Here is a 21,439-nt window from a genome sequence, read left to right on the forward strand (position 1 = left end):
CTCGTTGGAGTAAATTAAAACTAACGAGCATTCGCAACTTTGTGTATGTCCACAAACTTGATTATTCAAGTCTTCTGATCAGTATTTCCATTGAATTAAGTGAAAAAGCTCTAAGAAAAATTATTTAGAGGTAAAACAATATTTTAAGGTTTATTTCAGTGAAACTTTACATTAAATCAGTTAGATTTTTCTCAGAAATGACGTACTAAATTGTATTGCGCAAGATCACAATAACCGCATAACACAACGTTGCATCATCGTATTTAATCTTTGAAAAAAATCAACTCGGGTCATATAAGGGAGTGTCTCAAAAGCTTCATAATATAAATCAAATTGTATGAGATAAATAGAACATCTATACGAGGGTTGTTCGGAAATTATTGAGACAAATCGATTATTTTCTTTTCTAAGTGACGAATTTGGGTGAAAATTGGCATAGACACTGAAGAAACACCAACAAATAATAAAACAAAGTGATATCAAAAGAATATTTAATATTTTGTTTACGACAGTAGATAAACAAGTCGGTGGTCGGGGTACCCGGCGCAGCCATTAACTCGGAGATTAAACAACTTAAACATCTACTTTATAAGTGTCCGTAGAATTACAGTTAATGATAAAAGAAATCAAATTAAATATGTTCATTTTGCTATTCTTTGCGACTAACTGCCGATTAAGTTTCAGTGATGTTCGAGTTGAAATACGGATATGGTACACATATATTTACCAAACAATAAAAATCTGACAACGACTTTACATTGAATTTTGACGTCAAGGCGGCGCAACGAAAACCATTAAACTGGTGGAAATCTCAGAAGAAGACCTTTTAAAGCCAGGCAATTGCGTAAAAAAACTATACGATGACAAGACAAGGTATTGAACTTCAGTTCATCATATTTTTTTCACTGATTATTTAACTAGAATTAGGCCAAAGGGATTAATTAACAACTTTTGACACACAAACTGTTGTCAACAGTTCTAAAATATGTATAAAATGACTGCAGGAGACATTCACAGTAATTAGACTTTCGGGTAAAAATATCTCGATTTTTTCTCTAAAAAAAACAAGAATGAGAGAAAATGTAAATGATGACATCTTGAAATTAAAACAAAAGATGAGAAATAAAGAATAATTCTTATTTCAGTTCGTTTGTAAGGTGTTTAAAACACGGGAGCAATAAGAAGCTTTAAAATGACGTTGCGAAAAGTTTGCGGTTGCGCCGGGTTACAGGACGAAGGCACTTTGGTCAGCTTACTAGGAATGATCTATTCATGCCATGAACAAGAAACTGTTCACATTGATAAACTCTATCCTGATTTACGTTTTGGTGAAATTTCAAGAGTTTATCTTTTTTACTAAAAGAATAAGAGAAAATGTCTCAATAATTTCCGAACAACCCTCGTAATTGTGTGATTTTATATTTGCTTTTTCCAACTCGTTGAAATGGTTATATTCGCTCGGCAAGCCTTGCGAATATATACACCATTTCAACTCTTTGGATAAAGCAAATATAAAATCACACAATATAGATATCCTCTAAATATCCAGTGTTACACCATATTACATTACACTAATATGTAAACATATATGTTTGGGTTACATTATATTACATTGCACTAGCATGTGAAGGTATATATCTAGTGTTGCACCATTAACGTTGTAGTACATTACAGAAAGATAGCGGATCCGGGACTATTTATGTCACCCGTACTTTAGATAACAATCTGGTAAAGATTCACAGGATCGGGAACAGCAGATAAACGTATCACGTGCAGTAAATAGGAAGGGAAATCAAAACGCCCGATCAGCATAGAAGAAAAAGTAAGTGATTTGTGTTATATTATTTTAATTTATTAATTGTTGTGCTCATTTCATACTCTTATTTGTATCAAATTTAGCAAACATTCACACAACTTGTTGTTTATGCAAGGACATGTCGTTATATGTACAAAGGCAATATAGAATATACAAATAAGAGTCATTAAATGATACAAGGAAGCAGAGCTATTTTTTTCCACAAAGCCAATTCATGTGATATGACAGATCGACTTGTTTTGCAGTCCTTTATTTAAGAAATTTTAAGAATTGTCAACAGTTCACCTGATTATAAACTTCGATGATTTTTCTTTCTTATATATATATATATATATATATATATATATATATATATATATATATATATATATATATATATATATATATATATATATATATATATATATATATATATATATATAACTTAAAGCTGCTTGGTCCGATTTTCTTGTAATTACAGTCTCAATTTTTTTTTCATACAAATCATTTATCTTAAAAAGTTATGGACTTTCTCCTATTTACACCAGCAGAATCAGTCTCCTTTCAAAGTTAGAAATATTCAAAGTAAATAAAAATAATTTCTCTTTTGGCAAACGAAAAAACAAACCAAAATGCATCACGGGAATGTTTAGAAAGGAAACCCCTTGGTTTCGTCCCCCGAATGATTGGGGTTATTCAACCCGCATGCTATGCATCGATTGTAAAGAAAGCAGACTTTAGAAATGTTAGCGAACAAAATGTACACATGTTTATTTGTAATTTGTCTGATCATTTCGACCTTTATTTAAGGCGATTTCAAATTCGTAATACAACTATACCCGTCTCGTCGTCAGGGGTGAAATTCAACATGAGGCGAAATAACGAGGTACCTTTTAATGTCGTTTGTTTTGTTAGCAAATTTTGTACGTATTTTTCTTCATTGAAATTTGGCATAATTGACGGGTAAAACTACTGCAATGTCTATTATTATACATATACTAAGCATAGCCATCGTTTAAAAGCGTGCATAAAAATTGATATGAAATCGGACCAAGCAGCTTTAAAAAAATGAAAACACAAAGATCGAGTAAAACATAAGCGCTTTCATTTTCATCAGATGTTTTACAATACTGTATTGTAAAACATCTGAAGAAAATGAAAGCGCTTATGTTTTACTCGATCTTTGTGTTTTCATTTGTTTAAGTTTTATATATATATATATATATATATATATATATATATATATATATATATATATATATATATATATATATATATATATATGGGTTCTAGAGGTCGTGAGTTCAAGCCTCGGTCGGGGCGGAAGGTGAAGCTCCAACAAAAGTGAATTTCTCTGTGCTTTACATATATCATTCACTATGGGCAGGTATATGTCAATTTGAGAGTTATTGCAATGTTTGTGCTTAAATATATGTGTGTATCTATGCAATGTGTATCGTTCTGATCCTCTTAAATTGTCGTTTAACTGTATTCCACCTGTATCCCAAGCGACTGTGTAGTGCGCAGCAAGCGCGCTAGGTTCCGTTCGTTATCGAAAGCAAGATTTTTTGTCTTGCCTAGATAGCCGAGTGGGGAGCGCGGTGGCCGCTCACTGCTAGGAGAATGGGTTCCTGAGGTCGTGAGTTCAAGCCTCGGTCGAGGCGGAAGGTGAGAGCTCCAACAAAAGTGAATTTCTCTGTGCTTTATATATATATATATATATATATATATATATATATATATATATATATATATATATATATATTTATAGCACTTAGCCTTGGGTAATGTCTCTCTAAACTGGGGGAATCCAATAACTAAGCAGTGGAAGGCAATCGTGCGTTACTCGTCAAAATCAGTAGGCGATGTTATATAATATCGTTTTTTTTTTGTTTTTGTTTTTTTTAGAAAAACCACATTTTGCCCTTGAAGGAAAAGAAAAAAAACACAATGGCGGAAAGGTATGTTTGATTCATTTTGTATACCACTTGATTAATTGTTGAATAATTGGTATCTAAATATTTTATTCTAATTCAATTTCTTTTTTTCAATTCAATTGACTTTTAAAAACAATTAAAATAAATCAACATACATGTAAAGTATATTATTTAATGTCATATTGTTTTCTTTGATATTTCAATATTTATTCATTAGCTTAGGCCAACTTATTGGTATATGTTAGCTAACGATTTTTAATTAAATAACAAATTAGATAAGATATGTTATGATATTTAATCAGTAATAAAGATAACGTATGTATATTGAAAATATTCACAAATAAATGAAGATGAGAAAATGTATGAAATATTGTACATTATGAGTCAAAAATGTAGATAACTGCATGCAGACACAAGATTGAATGTTATTAAAGTCAAATTAAACGTGCATATTGTCTGCGCATGAGAAAAACTGTTGCCAATCATTAAACTGAAAAAAGATTGAACAAAGTGACTTCATGAATCTAATTTTGTTTATTTTAATGATTACCACTTTTGGAAAAAAATGTAAAAGAGTCGTTCAAATATTTCATTGACACATTTAATTATATTTACAATAACAATCACATTTTCAGGAAAGTATTAGTATATTTTAATACAAAGTTAAATAATATGTACAAAAATCAGCAATACATATTCGTACATCGGAGTGATTATTTTGTATACATTGTTTCTAGAGACCGCATGGTCCAGTCTGTTATGGTTATTAAAAGTTTTGTTTATAACGTTGAAGCCTGAGAGTGATGAGCTTAATTCACCGTTTTGCCAGTGGGTATAATCGCACGCTCTGCCTGAAAATCGCTCGTGTCACATGTAGACAAGATTTCGAACTTTTTGATGCTTGCTCCCTTTCCATCATCATTTCTTTCGTTACTATCGGTGATAATCCAAGTCGAAAAGAACGTATTTAACTAGAACTTTTTTGTCTTCAACAAATACATGTAGTAAGGGCTTTTCGACAGCCCCAGTTTCCCTTTTGTACTTAAAATTTCAAAACAAAAATTATTTCTAATCTATATCCAAATTTTCTGAACACCTTGGTATAACCAGTTGCTTGGATAGGAATTTATAAGAAGTTCAATATCAACAGAAAGATAACTCCAGAACTTTACAAGAAGCTACACTTCTAATTTCCAGAGGAATATTTTCAAAAAATCATGTTGAAGTAAGTATTCATTCCTCGGACACAAAACTTGGTATGCCTATAGTATTTATGTTCTTCATTCTTACAGCAGAGCGAGATAATTCTCATTTAATTAAATTTTTAAATTTAAAAAGGTTATTATATTTGAGCCTTCCAAACCCCAATAAGGAGTAAAAAAGTGGCCCCTTGGACCATAATTTTAAGATTGAACTCTTTATTGCAAACAATAAACTGAAAAGATTTTTAATATCGAATGAATGGTAAAAGAGTTACAGCTAAAAGGCTGTTTTGAACGTTGGCCCCTGCAGATCCCTTATTTTTTCGAATTATTTACCCAAAACCTTTTCCGGTCTACGGATTGTGTGTGACATTGTACAAATGAAATATTGTAACATTGACTTGAAAATGTTTTGAGAAAACGAATGACGCGTGATTTTAGTTTAACACTGAAATTCCCATAGACGATATTCACCGACCTATAAAACCGGAAGTAGTCAACATATTTTTACAAAACTCAGAATGTATGTTATTAACTTTCATCAAAATAATATTCAGGCCTCATTTAAACTTTTAATCGTCATTTGAATTTTTTTGTTTCTTCATCCCCCCTGTTCTAAAGTTTAGGGCTTTATATCTCAAAAACGGTAAGATATAGATATATTGCCTACCCTTACAATTTTGTACAACTAGTTATGATAAATGTAGTTCTAAAGTTTGAATGTTCTACCTTCAAAAATAAACATAGTATGGCATTTCAATCAAATTTTGCAATTTTCCTTGTAAAAACCTGAAGTACCGGAACCAGAAATCGAAAACCTTACATTTCATAGATTGATATATTTGCGATAGGACCATTGCAAAATTGTATCAATATATCTTCAAGTTTTAAAAAAAAATCGCTGACAGAAATACGTCGAGAAAAATAATAATAACTAGAACTTGTTTGTCTTCAACAACAAGTAATGGCTATTCGACAGCCCCAGTATCCCCTTTTTATTTAAAATGTCAAAAAAAATTATATCTAATCTATTTCCAAATTTTCTGAACACCTTGGTATAACCAGTTGCTTAGATAAGAATTCATGAGAATTGCAGTGTGAAAAGAAAGATAACTCCAGAACTTAACAAGTAGCTACACTTCTATTTCCAGAAGAATATTTTCAAAAAATCATTTTAAAGTAAGTATTTATTCATGGGACGCAAAAACTTGGTATGCCAGGAGTATTTATACTCTACATTGTTTTTAGCAAAACGAAATAACTCTTCCAAAAAATATTTGTTGGAATTTAAACATGTTCTGATCTTTAGGCCCTTCAAACCAATAGAAGGAGTCAAAGAGTGGCCCCTCGGACCATACTTTTTAGGTTGTACTCTTTATTCTGAACTACAAGCCGAAAAGATCTAAATCTAAAATTTGAACGTTTTAGCTTAAAAAAATGCGTTTTCTTTAAATTTTATAATTGTCCCTGCAGGTTCCGGAAGTACTGGAACCAGAAGTCCAAAACCTAACATTCCATAGATTGATAGGTTGGCTATAAAGTTGTTGCATAATTGAATGAATATATCTTGCAGCTTTCAAAAAATCGCTGACAAAAAACTGTCGAGTATAATAATAATATAAAAAGACGAAAACAATAGGTCTTTTCGACCAAAAGTCGAAAAGCCCTAATAATGATAAAAAAAAACGAAAACAATAACCGAAAACGGGAGTACCGGAACCAGAAGTCCAAAACCTTACATTCCATAGATTGATAGGTTGGCTATAAAGTTGTTGCATAATTGAATGAATATATCTTGCAGCTTTCAAACAATCGCTGACAAAAGTTTTGGTCTGATAGTGATTGAACTCAAAATGGTGGGTCAAAAATCTTGGATGATTAACTGAGTACTTCTCTTTTTGTTTAAATTTTCCTATTGATTTCAAAGTCTAGTCTTAGAAAGGAAAGTTTTAATCAAGTCTATTTGGTTCCCATCTTAATTTTAAAATTGTTACACTCTCATCAATGTCAAGTACTTCTTCCTCATCTATTTGGTGACACAATTGCATGTCGTCAAAATCATACGATTTTATTCAGCTGTGAAAAGTGTGATTCAATGCAGTCGTTAAAGCTAATTTTAGCTTCCAAATTATTTACAACTGCAGTCATAGATTTTCCGAATTGGTGTTGTATTTGATTCATTTTTAACTGGGTGGTGAGGAATTAAAAGTACTTGCTCTATTTTCTCATTGAATCCATCTTTTCCTGAACCTTATTGATGTTGTCTTAGTTTTTCAGCATAAATGGATCTAAAAAAAAAAAGTAGAAATTTACATTCTATTTTCGTTGCAGTGCAATTATTTCATTCAAAGGTAATTACATTAAATTTGCGTTCCAGTGCAATTGTTTCATTTAAAGAAAAATTGCAGACTTCTTTCTTCCATTGTAACTTTGCTTTGTATCCATCATTTTCCAAGGTAACATATACTCCTCATCCTTATTCGGCATATACGTTGTGTTTTCCAAGTTTCCGATGTCCTTTTTTTTCAAAAACTTCATTGGAATCAATTCCTCTAGACAATGATAAAGTAGTATTTTGTAAGAAGCAAAGTTATTGTGTTTCATACCTGAGCATGTTTGCCCTGGGAGTAGATAATCAATTTTAGAACTTATATCAACTAGTCCAGTTGAATAGGTTATGTTTTTCTCACAGAAGCTTCCATTCTTCTTGCGTTATGACTGCTGTTTATCTGCTTAAGAATTCTATATTAAAAAAAGTCTGAATTTACCGTCTCCTTCATTGATTCTTTCGTTAACTAAATTGAATTTAAATTGTGAACAATGAATCTAAAGCAAAATCAAAATTGATTGTGCAGTCAGGGTACCAATACATCAAACAAGAAACAATCTTATAGAATAAAAAACCAAGTTAAATGTTATATATCCAGCTCAGTTGGATATTCATGTTATTTTATTTTACGTGTTATGAGATATATATTTATACTTTATTCCTGTACTTTATATCGTACTAAATTAGTCATATTCATGATTAAAATAATTCATTTATATATTTCTAATACGATGGTTGTCCCAAAATAGTGTAGATAAAATACATACTGAAAATATGTTCTCTAAAATGTTATTAGGGTTCTATGTTTAGTTTAATGACCCCTTGGCAACAATACTAAAACAATTCAAATCTCTACTTTTAAATTATTTATTTATTGAGAAAATGAATAACAAGTAACAAGAAGTTTTGCCAGGCGGCGCAATGTGCGTCACCAACAATTCTCTATCTTTTGCGTTGTTGCTAAACAAATACATGTATGTTTTGGAGAAAAAAAATGGAACGTGTTCTCTGAGTGCAATTTTTTATATAATTTCTAGTCTTGTTTTGTTTTATATTTGTCTATGTAAAACGATATGTCCACTCCAAGTTTGCCCTGTATCACTTGCTGTCTTACGTCCGTCTTACCAAAATGTGTCGTTCAGCATCTCGTATGATAGATTATCATGATCCTTCTCCAATATTAGTGAGTACCTCACACCAATTGCAATATAAGACTGATTCAAAATTAATGCACGGGTGTTTTTTTTTAAATCTTATTTACCGTGTTGATGTAAAAAGAATAGCATTCGCTTTTAAGAAATTAATTATAAAGTCATAGTTTATATTGTAGTTTTGAAACTTTCATTCTGAAATCCTTTTATAGCTATCAGACGACCATTGTACGCGTGACAATTCGCGTAATAGAAGGAGTGTTTTGAAAAGACACTAATCTCTGAAATGACGATCTCATTTACATTTACCAGTTAATGTCCTTATCATTCTGATGCCTACTTTATAAAGACAAATATAGGAGATAATCAGAAAATGTAATGTTTCCCCCAAAGTAGACCCTTTTCTTGTTTGATCGATTTGAGAAGAAGAATTCGAAGCATGATTTTTTTAAAAAAAGAAATGGTTGTATCGTAGAGAATTTTTGTAGATGATGCCCATTTTTTCTCAAACGTTGTAAGTCACGAACGGATACATTTTTATCAATTTACATAAATCACTGCCGGTAACTCAAGGCAGATAAGCCAGTTCAGGAATTAATGAAAACGGCGACCTTAACGGACCTTGTTATTAAAGTACTTGGTATAATCTTAAACTAAATCGAATTATCTCTAACGTCAGGTGTGTGTGTGTGTGTGTGTGTGTGTGTGTGTGTGTGTGTGTGTGTGTGTGTGTGTGTGTGTGTGTGTGTGTGTGTGTGTGTGTGTGTGTGTGTGTGTGTGTGTGTGTGTGTGTGTGTGTGTGTTTTATTTTTATCTAAATGTTTATTGTGTTCGGTAATTCAGCAGTTGGACCATTTTCGGAGTTCTATTAAACCTTGTATAACGGATACTCCCTTGTGGATTTTTCCATTGGATCACAATATTAAATAAATCTAAAAATCTTTATTATCTACCTAAGTAGATTGAATTGTTATGATTTTCCCGCTAAGTAGTAGCACCATCCCATTTTGGGTCTTATCTTATGTAAACTTCCGTTGTGTTAATTTTCTAGAATTATGAGGGACTGTCTGGGCCGCGATTTACAGACAAAATTTTAGACAAAATATCAGACCAAAAGCCAAATTTTAACATGGGTTGAAACACCCAATTTAAATTTATAATTTTTTAAGCATATTAAAAAACGTGGACAATGATAAATAACTTATGTGAACCTAGGTACTGTGCACTGAATGGTGGTAATGATAACTAACAGAATGAACTCTGTGAATCTTGCAGCACTGCGTAGTATTCCCAAACGATGTTATAAAACCAGGTGAATAATACGGGCATAATAATATCCAAATTGAGAGTTTAAAAACAAGTTTCATATTTGGCGATTCTGTCTGCAACGATAGCTTTGGTACTCTATATTGAGTCATGTTTTGTATATTCTATATATTAACCTTTGTAACCTTTTATGCCATGTATGAATGAACGTATTATGAGTAAGTGATGCCTTTTACCTATAGGTGGGGGATTCCGAGACTCGGGACTCGGAGAATCAAATCCTGAATCTGTACTCTTTGATACAAGGCTGTTTGAAATAATGATTTTTTCTGTTAAACATTGTCTGATAATTTTAAACTGGTGGGAAGATATTTAAGACAGACATAATCCGAAATAGACTTCAAATTGTCGATCGCTATATCGGATGGGGTCGCCATAATGTGAACCCTGGCAACAGTATCTAAAATTGGTAGGTCGTAGTAAGACTTCGGAGCTATTTATAAAGAAACAGCGGAGCTCAGGTCCTTTTTGTGAGAAGAATAAGAGTATGAAAAAGGTTGCCCGTCTATGAATTGAAACAAAATATCTGTAAAATATTTTGTATGTGCAAAATTAATGTAGAACACGAACTAGACATTTTGCTACATTCTGAGATGACTTCAAACAATTCGTGAAATGAATATTTTTTTATTAGTCTTTAGATGCTTAAAGGAAATGGTTACTGAATTCAACTTCTTCTCCCGTTTTAATACAAATGCACTATCAGACCTCTGAATGTAGATATATTTTAGAACTAATGTATGCAGAAAATGTTATAAAGTGTGGTCTTTCACTAATGTATTTAAAAGTTTTACAAAAATATAATTTTTAATTGTTAGAAAAATATATTTATCTTTTCTAAGAGCTATTTTGTGACAAACACCTAACATTTTTGACAATAAAAGACTCCTTTGTAAATGCTATACTCAATAACGTATGAATATATACATTGGCACGTGTATGAGATGAGATAAAGCTAGGTGAATGTTTGTTGTCAAACAAGAAAGCTATGAAATTGCTCAAAACTGTTGAAGAAATTAGCAAGTTACAGAACCTGGTAAACAATGTTGAAACATCTTCCATGTTGATTGCACATTCATGTATTCAGTGGTAAAGACGCAGTTAAAATCATCTGAGCTGTTGATGCGTATGGGTTTTGACTCTAGGGCAGGGCTAAAATGGATGTTTAGGTGTTAATGCATATAATGTTAAAAAATTATCTTCTTTACTCCCACACACCTTAAAGGAAAACTGAATTCATGATTTTGTAAACCAGATCTCTAAGTTTTTCGCCAAAAAGTATAGATTACATAGTTCTTTTGGAAAACTTTCAGGTAGGGAGGTGGTCGTCATTACAAATTAATAATTTTTTCTACTCCAGAATGAAACCTAATAACATGTAATTGAATGCATATACGAGACTCCTCGACAAGTATGTGTATGGGTGATACATGTATATTATTCAGGTGACCGTTAAGACCAATTGGCCTCTTGTGTTAAACCAGATCTCTAAGTTTTTCGCCAAAAAGTATAGGTTACATAGTTCTTTTGGAAAACTTTCAGGTAGGGAGGTGGTCGTCATTACAAATTAATAATTTTTTCTACTCCAGAATGAAACCTAATAACATGTAATTGAATGCATATACGAGACTCCTCGACAAGTATGTGTATGGGTGATACATGTATATTATTCAGGTGACCGTTAAGACCAATTGGCCTCTTGTTTTAAGTTGCTAAGATCTGCCATTCTTCTAACCCTAGTTAGAGGTTGTTTTTGTTGTGGTTTTTTTTTCAAGTATACCTTTTATTAAATGAAACATTTCTGATAGGTATCTTACAGACGAGGAGAAAGAAAGGGCAAAACGAAGCATAATTGATATGTACAAACAGCTAGGTACGTTTCTCAAAAGTACGAAGTACAAGAGAGATTTAAAAATGGAGCTTGAACTATCACAACCAGACTTCGTAGGAAGCATCAACAAAAGGATAGAAGATATGGAAAAAACTGACCACGGGATAGTAATCGCAGGTATAGATACATATAATATAGATTTAACAAATTATTTATCTGCTGAAGTTGATAAGGCACACCTGATAGTGTGAATGTGGATGAAAATTTAATATAATCTTAATAGAACAGTGGTTTAGAATTTTCAAATTTTGCAATGTTTGACCAAAAATAAAAGAAAATCTTTCTGGAACACAGCAGGATCCACTACACTGCGCTGTCGAGTAAAAAATGTAGGAAAGAAAAAAAATATTCTTTTTGTATTTTTTACTTCGATAGAAAGTACGTCTTAGTATGGAGGTGCACATGTTTTATACCACCTTTAACAATACCCCCAAAATATTAATATTTGAGAAACACTAGGTTTGACCCGTGCGTGCGAGGGTTGACATTGCATATAATATCGGACATTAACGAAACTGATACATCGGTACACCGTATTGTTGACATTTGCATAACGAAGCTTTAAGTGAAATAATAGTTATTTTATGCTATTATATCACTACATTCTTGGGACAAGCTTTCATCACAGTTAATCTGCATCTCATATGCCCGTAATTTTGCAAAAATTGCAGAATCGCTCAGAAACTATTTTGAAGAAAATTGATGAAGATGCATTGAAAATGACAGTCAAATTTTTTATAACAAACCATTTTGAGGCTGTAAATACTTTTTATGTAAAAGTTTAATTCACATAAATGAAGAATTCAACACGTTTTCACCAATGTTTTAACTTGCTTCAAATTTACACATGTTGACATTGAAACTCTCGCGATTTTTCAATTTCGATGCGTTTTCTTTGCATTAAATTCTGGTAAAAACAATTCATGACATAAGTTTTACATCAGCTGGGCTGCAGGTACCCTTTAAATGCACTGAGTTAGAGTAATTTCCCGTATTTTCTTTGATGAACAGATCTAGAATAAATAGCAAATTTCCAACGAAAATTTACCGTATTTGTATTATTGTTTCTGAGTTTATCCATGCAAATGTGATATTGTGGAAACATAAACTAAAGAGTCTACCTTGAAAAAGCGTGAATGTAATGTGCATGGTTGTAAAATCCCCAAAATTCACATGATTTCCGAATTGTTAAAAGGAATTTTCGTTCATTATTAATTAGCGAAGCTTGATTGAGAAAAAATAAAAATAAATTGGTAATCTTAAAGTACCAATGATGTTTAAAATATATAAAAGAAAAGACAGTACTCTTCCAATTTATCGGTATTAAAGCCCAAAACTTCGAGACTCTAGGACTATAATATCTCTACAATATACAGTTTATACTATTGACTGTGTTACATATATCAAACACTGTAAAGAATCATACTGAGCTCTGCTTAGTCATATTTTGCATGTTTCCACTAATTTCAGGGGAAACAAGTGCTGGAAAGTCGACATTGATCAACAAAATACTGGGAAAGATTATTTTTATAGGCACTACTTCTGAATCCACTTCAACAATATGTAAGATACGCAATTTGGAAAGAGTAAGGATCATTACAGAGAATTTGAAGGGGGAAATTGACGAAACTGATTTAACAGCAACATGTGATATACAAAGCCAATCTGGAGAGGAATTATTAAGAACAACTTTAACAGACCTGACAGATATGACTTCATCAGGAAATTTCAAAGAAGTTAAATATGTTGATGTCGGATTTCCTATACCTTTTCTTCAGGTGATCACTAAATTAACATTTTTTAAAAAAATTATTAAAAGAACGTTACATAAATAGTATAATTAGTATATTACATAGTTTATTGGATAACACATTTTTACGACTACAGAAAATATATATTAATTACATTGATATCACAAAGATAAATTGCTTACTGTTTGCACTTTCAGCCAAGTTGGCTTCAGACAGTTTTTCCAGTAATTAGTATGATCCCAATATATGGATATTTATATTTAGTCTTGCATAAAATCGATAGTTATAAATTAAGACTTTTTTTGCAAGTTAACTACACATTACTTACACCAAAGTAGCTGTTAACACCTATGGTATTTCAACGCGTGTAATATGATGTCCGTAAGCTATAACTGAATTTTGCTTGATAAGCAATTTTTGTGAAATTATCTTGTTCTGAAACTATCTTGTTCTCAGCAAAACTGAGAGTAAAGGACACGCTTTTGCGGATCAATGTCAGTTGGAATCAGCTTAAAAATATTTACTTGCAATGAAATAATATTGAATGGTTACATAAAGAGTCAATATATTTATTAGAGACTTTATTAGAGTTTACATTGAAGAAAAGTTTTGACAAATGTTAAATAATAAAATAAGGCGATTCGTTTCTTGAATGCGCAATTTCAGTTTGATGGATATACGCTTGCAAAGCACGAGCTCTGATGAGAGAATTGCATTGAACTTTCCAGATAGGGGTAACCAAGAACGCGGGTTAACAAATTAACGTCATTGCAAAAAGTGTAGGACGAGTTAAATGCATCGCGGGCGGATAGTAATGTACCTTGGATTGGTAACAAATGATTATTTTAAAAGTAAATAAAATGGATTAAATCGATGTCACCTTATTTTTGATGGAAATAACTTTCTAGAAGGGAATGCACTGGAACGCGGATAGACTATAAAAAGTCATAGCGGAAAGTGCAGAGGGAGTAAACCATTTGGCAGATTTTATATCTAACAACTTTAGTTTAAATAGTGCGAAAAATATGCATACACGAGCGATTTTTTTCTATACATGCACATACCAAGACTGATTGGTAGTAAACATGCATGAATTTGTATATAATTCCATACCACGGCAGATTGGAAGTACACCTTATTCAAACATTTGCAAATAATTAATAGATTCGGTCTACAAATGTACAGTGTACTTTCTAGATAAAATATGGAACGGGAACGTTGAGTATTGGAGGGGGGGGGGGGGGCTCGCCGCTGCAGTTAGGACATTCGATCCCCCAACAATTGCCCAACAGCGAGGCGGAGGCTAAGCGATATCATTAAATCTGTTTAAGACACCAGACCGTAAGATCCAAGACAATCAAACCAAATTGTTAACAATGTTCGAGTACAACCCCCTACAGTCGCAAAACAACAAGGTACATGTGTACATCTGTTTTGGAGGAAAATGCTCCTAATCTTTTAGTTAGTGTAGGGAATGATTTAAGGGTAAAAAATATTCTGTAAACGTATCACATTTAGCCGTGTATTCTATTTAGCGTTGTTTACGGAAAATTGGGTCTGCTAAATAAAGTATATCGCCAAATGTAAAATATATAAGTAGATAAATAGGTATATTCAGAAAGGTATTAAATCAAATCCACGCTAAGTTTCCGTAAATTCATATTCCGCTAAACATCATACACGCTTAAAATAATACGTTTACTGCATACTATTAACTACTAAAGAAAAATGTCGAATCACTATAATATCAATTTGGCAAAACTGCTTCATGCAGATACAGGGATTATTCGCCCCCGTTTCATTTTCAGTCATTTAACCCTCGTTGTCAGCGGCCAGATTTAAGACTTGTTGATTTTCACTATCTTATATTTAGCAACTTAAGTAACAACTGTGACTTGGTGAATTCACGACAGACCGAAACTGTTTGCAAGTGTAGAAAGGCGGAAGTTACGCGAGACAAAAATAACCCTGTATATAGTATCTTGATTAAAATATAGATATAAAAGCAGTCATTTGAGAACACCCTACCTATCTGAAGAAAGTTTTATAAAAAAAAAAAAGGTTTCTAAAAGTGTAATGCAAAAGGCATCTAAAAAGTCCCCTACCCCCCTCTGGATAAGACATTTTGCACCTTAGCGGTTTTAACAAGTGCATTTGAGTTTTACTTTTTTCCCTATCTGCTTTGAGTGATTGGGGTGGGGGTGTATACAATTGTTTATATAATAAGTATGACAAATGCAAGCTAGTTAAATGATTAAATAATGCACACTGTTGTAAAACTGCTAAAACAACGCTTTTGTATTGCATGTCGACAACTTCGGAAGAAAAACATCCCTTGATATACATACATCTTAAATATGATGAAACAAAACTATCATCACTTCGAGTAAATAAAGATCAATGCAGTTAAATGATACAAATAAACAGCACATATGCCTCTGCACGAAGATAATCGACAGTACATGTAAACCATACCTATTTAAAAAGAATTACAATCGATGTTAAATATAAAGGCAATTGACAACCGATGTTGATCAAACGATGAATGTTCCATTATCAAAACAAAAACCCACAGGAGGCATTTACATCTTTTAGTTGTGTGGGTTTTTTTGACTATGCATAGATACCGTTCACAAGATAATTGTTGTTATAAGGTCAAAGAACTTCAAGAAAATACTTTTTAAAAGTACAAGCCAAGAGAAAAATTACACTTAAGCAAAGAATTGCCAGCTGGAAGGGCTTTTCTATGTCGTTCATACAGTGTCACGTCTGGTGCAACTAAGCCCCATCATCTAATTAGGTTGTCTGTGGAATTTACTATGACCTGCAGATGTGGCTTGCTTTAAAGAATATAACAGTACTTGTAAAACAACATTTCCGTCATTGTTCTGGCAATCAGCTCAGTGTTTACAATTTTTTTTCTGATAGTTCAGCATCTACTGGTTGTGGCAAACAATTTAGATAGCGTGGTTATTTTACGAATAGCCTGAAAGTCTATGTTAATACATTGTTGGTTGTCCCGGTTTTTTTAGACCTTGTGCTTTGAGCAGACAAATGTCCTTTTCAAATTCCTACAAATTTTTACCAACTTTTTTCAACTATGCATGTCGAATGTTTTACCTAATTTAACAAAAAGGTTGTATGAAAGTCACTTAGTTGGTGCTCTTTTTTCCCGTGGCTTTTTTGGTTTGTTCAGAATTGGCAAGATAACACTGACTTTCCAAACTCTGTTGAGAAAGTACTGGATTTTTTTTTCAGATACACACATTGATTTATACAGGATACAATTCTTTTAATACTACATTTCTCGGTTTAGTAATGGAACAACTATCACCATCACAAAATCACTGTTTTACAAGTTAGTACAAAAACATTCAAATCCAATTTATTTAGAATAGGTGCTGCAACTCATTTGTAACTGGCAAGCATACCTGAGAGTCAAATACAGAATGGAAGAAGATGGTAATATAATAAATACAAATATTATCTTCGACGAGCATTCAAAGAGTGTGTGTGTGTGTGTGTGGGGGGGGGGGTGGTGGAAAGAAATAGACCACTGATTGTCAGGTATTCAAAAGTTTATGAAACGCATCTTATGGGATATTTTTGAATCCCTCTCCACTACACGCAGTACAGTTAAGGCGGCCAATAAAAATATCGACAATTTTTTTGTGATGAAAACACGTATACTTTAGTTCATCTGCCATGTCCTTTTTAAAAACATTTATTTATAAAAAGGATGGATGGGGTGGCGACAAAGAATCAAAGGAATCTAGGATTATCTATACCTAGGTCCAGAGGGGGGGGGGGAGGGAATTGTAAATGTTGGTAAAGAGACGTGCACGCCTCTTTACCAAAATTTACAATTTTTTCTGGACCTAGCTAGGTATAGATAATCCCAGATTCCTCTTTTAAACCATCAAATTATGCCCTTGCAATATTGAATTTTGTAAATGACCTCAAAACTACAAATACATCTGCTTGTACCATGCGACTGGTAGCAGTTTTCAATTTGGGGATAAGAGTCAGGAGTCTAAGTCAAATCCAATTGGTTATTTACATAGTTGATTAGTTGGCAATTTTTCATCATTTTAAGGGTATGCCAAGTTAGCATGTATCCGATTTTTGAAAGCCGATTTGGGTTTTTACGGGGCAGTTTTGCTGGTTTCTGATTTAAGGACAATTTTAAATTTTGCCGATTTGGCAGGTCTCCGATTTTGAGCCAATGATAGGCTGATTTTGGTAGGTTTACAGTTTGGAGGCAATTTGGAATTATTTACTGATTTGATGGGCAATTTTGAGTTTTAGCTGATTTGACAGGTCTCCGATATGAGGGCAATTTTGAAATCTGTATTGATTTGGAATCAAGTTGGCACCAAGCGTATTTTTGTAGAATTTTTTGTTTGTTCGTTTCTTTGAGGTGTTTCTGGTTGAATGCATCCTCACAGTTGGAGATAGGATTTCACGTTTGACAGTAAACATTTGCCGACTGGTACATGTAACTGTTATTTCCAGGTCCCAGTGCATTTATATAAATGTGTTGTGCTATTGTACCATAAACACTTATGTACTTAATCAGATCATTGTTACATGTATCTAATAAAATTCTTAACAGTTCTATCATACATGTGTTAAGGGCTCAATTTTTTAAAAAAAAATGGCTAATGTAGTGCAAATAGATGCTTAACCTTTTTCCTTTAAAATGTCCATCTTCAATATTCAAAATTAATACCATTTCTCATTAAGGACGTTGTTTACTCTGGGTTTGAGTTCTCAAATCTGGATTGTTAAAAAGTTCAATTTCATGAGTGAAATTAGTTTTAAATACAAAAAGTATTTATAAAATGAATTATTATTGACATAACAATCGATATTTTTACTAAATTATGGAATTAGGCTCTGACAAAGTTTGACTTTTAGCAAAACAGAGGAAATTTGGACTAAATTTTTCAGATTTTGTTTTTCACTAAAATATTTTTGCTAGCACAATAGTATATAAAGTGAAGATTTTATTTGTTAGTCAACATAATTTTGCATAGTTCCTGTTGGTTTTATCTTGCTTTTTCGCTTAGATAATCGTATGGCACACACTACAAAAATATTGAAAAATGCTTAAAAATGATAAGAAATACCATATCTCAAAATTTTGATCATTGACCTCATATGAATTTAATGCCAACAGAGAAAGGTCAATATATTTAGTTTGATACTGTAAATGTTTTAGCATTATCATCATTCAGTTTTTTGTTATATTGAATCAAAAGTGGGTAATAATTTGAAACCTGATAGAGGAAATTCGGACTAGAATATCTATAGAAATTCTAAATGAAAATTTAATGCTTTGCATCTTTTTAATGTCACTACCATTCATAAACTGTATTTTATTTGTTAAAGAGTTAAGCTATTTGTATTTTTTTCACAATTAAGAAAATCTCAATCATACTGTAAAATTTTTATGGAATTTTCTTAAATTTTCAAAAAATCTTCAATGGCCATTAACTCAAAAAGTAGGTCATTGACCTACTTTTTTGAAAGTGAGGAGTAACACTACCATGTAAGGTTTGTAACACACAATAGTTGGTTTTTCATTATCATCAGTGGAATTTTTTTTTCATTCTGAGTAAACGTCATCCTTAATCCTATGTTTGAAATCGCTGTGTAAGACTGCGAACAGATTAGAATTGTACAGCTTACCCCAATTTCAACTGTTTCAGTCAAAACATTTTATATAAAAGGGGACAAATTTGCCCGCACGTCTGAGAAATATAGGACTTGTACTTTCACATCAGCGTTTAAAACTTAATATACAAGTTAAAGCGATTGAAAAACATTTTATTTAGCAGTAGTATCTGCAAAGCGAGTAAAAATATTATATTTCGTCAATGAGATTAAGCAATAGTGTTTTGGTTGTACTCAAGTTTATTCCTACAAAAAAAAAACAACGTTATGTACAACGACTTTTGAATTTTTCATGATTAAAATCCAAAATAGTTGTCCCTTCATTCTACATTTTTTTACCTTATTCATCAAAAACTTTTGTAATATGCACGCGTTTACCGATGTATTCATTGCATCAGAAATCAAACCCTCTTCCCTACCCAAGATTTTGAATTTTTACTATTTTTAACTAATGACTGCTTCAAATGCTCTTATGTCCGTGTTCTTTTTTATGCAAAAAAAAAAGCCATGATGATCGTCATGACTCAATTTGGAAGAAGCTTGGTTATAAAAAATTGATGTGTAGAACAGTAAAACATTAGCGGTTGGATACTGTTATTTCCAGGATTCAGTGTATTTTATAAACCTTTTGTGCTATTTTACCATACACACTTATTGCGTGGACCCTGGGGTCCACACAGAAAATACATATGCGAGGTTAAACCGGATGCTATGGGGAAAATTCAGTCTGCGCATGAGCAAGCCTGGTTCCTGTGCGTAATGGGTAGCTCAGGAAACCAGGCTAGCACAGGTTTATCTGAATCAGGATTGGGAATCCATCCCATATGCACACTAAGTTCAAAGGCACTGTAATTGTAAAGTTGTCGGTATAAATTACAGAAACAAATTATTCCTTTTAAAGAAATGATCGGCATGTGATATAAACTGTCAGTATTATGAAATAAGGTATTGTCATGCCGAAACTACAAAATGCATCAAATAACATAATTTGCAATATTTTGTTGTTTTCCCGAATACACATGTAGCTTAACCTTACTTTTATAGTAGGCGAGTCTAGAGTACTTCCCGATTAAAATTATTTAAGTATGATTGAATAATATTAATTATGCGACTGTATAAAATAGATGATTGAATAATTATATTACCGTATAAAAGTTAAAATTTCAAGAAAAATGCATCAAAATATGAAATTGATTTATACAAAGCTGTCACTGCATAGTTAATAAAGTTGTGCGAAGCATAATGTGTGCGCAAATAGTAGAATTCACCGAATGCCTGATACTATACATGCAATCTTCATTAATATCGATCATAATTAATTTAGAAGTATAAACCCCTTAACTTGTGAGATTTAAAGTCATATACCTAATACAATTTACACATTTAGTGGTTAAAAGCAGGGGGCTAGAGTCGGTGGAATCTGTGATAATTTTAAGGCTTTCACGTTTTCGTTGGTAACACATGCAAATGGTCCACGTATTGCAGTCCCCTTTTAAAGGGCAGCAACTTCTTCACTTACTTTAATTACTGTTATCAAATAAAGGTCAAACGACATTTCTGCCATCCATGTGTTTAAAGCTCTATTTTTTGCTCACCTGAGCTGAAAGCTTAAATGAGCTATTCCGATCACATGTTGTCCGTCGTCCGTCTGTAAACTCTTTTCATTTTGAATTTCTTCTCTTAAACCGCTTGGCCAATTTTAACCAAATTTGGCAAAAAGCATCCTAATGGGAAGGCAAATATAAATTGCAGAAATGAAAGACCGATCTTTATTCAAAGCGGAGAAAACCTCGAAACTGTAAAAAAAAAAAAGGGGGGGGGTGCGTTTTTAAAAATCTTCTCAAGAACTACTGAGTAAAATTTAATGTTATTTAGCATTACTCATCCTTCTGAGAAAGAAAATATAACTTGCAAAAGTTAAGGGCTAATTCTTTTCAAATTTGAGTAATTTACGAAAATGATAATAAAACAGAGAGAATGGGGGTCAATCAATTTAACTCCGGGCTTGATATTTCATATATCGAAAGCCAGTTAAATTTAGAGGACCAGTCTATGTTAGAAGCAACCATCTTGAAGTTGAACGGAGATGAATTTGGTTGTTGAACAACAGTTTACGTGCGAAGGGAAAATTTGAAACATCAAAAATATGTTTGTGTCGTTTATGTGAAGTAAATTGAGATTAAATATTTCAATGCGTTGACATTTTCATTTGTGACGGTGGTTTTAGCTTGTTTTGATTTTCGTGTAGCATGTTTAGTTTCTTTTTATTTTAACTTGAGAGGAACCGTCGTCTTTATTTTTGAATTTAATTTTTTTACCAGTAGACCGGTTAATCAGACAGCTGATTGTTTACATGTACCTGCACAAAATCTGATCCA

The 21,439-nt window shown here is 32.3% G+C and overlaps 1 protein-coding gene across 1 annotated transcript in view; it reads left to right on the top strand.

The window, feature by feature from the left end:
- The first annotated feature begins 1,747 nt into the window (after positions 1-1,747).
- Positions 1,748-21,439, top strand: part of LOC105333143 (transmembrane GTPase fzo-like) — a 78,058-nt gene continuing 58,366 nt past the window's right edge. Inside the window, exons 1-4 of the mRNA XM_034449442.2 lie at positions 1,748-1,822; positions 3,704-3,756; positions 11,549-11,748; positions 13,102-13,409. Coding sequence (XP_034305333.2) covers positions 3,746-3,756; positions 11,549-11,748; positions 13,102-13,409 — 519 coding nt within the window. The 5' untranslated portion in view covers positions 1,748-1,822; positions 3,704-3,745. The remainder of the gene's footprint in view (positions 1,823-3,703; positions 3,757-11,548; positions 11,749-13,101; positions 13,410-21,439) is intronic.

Source organism: Magallana gigas, chromosome 4 (genome assembly GCF_963853765.1).
Source record: "Magallana gigas chromosome 4, xbMagGiga1.1, whole genome shotgun sequence".
NCBI classification, from domain to species: Eukaryota; Metazoa; Mollusca; class Bivalvia; order Ostreida; family Ostreidae; genus Magallana; species Magallana gigas.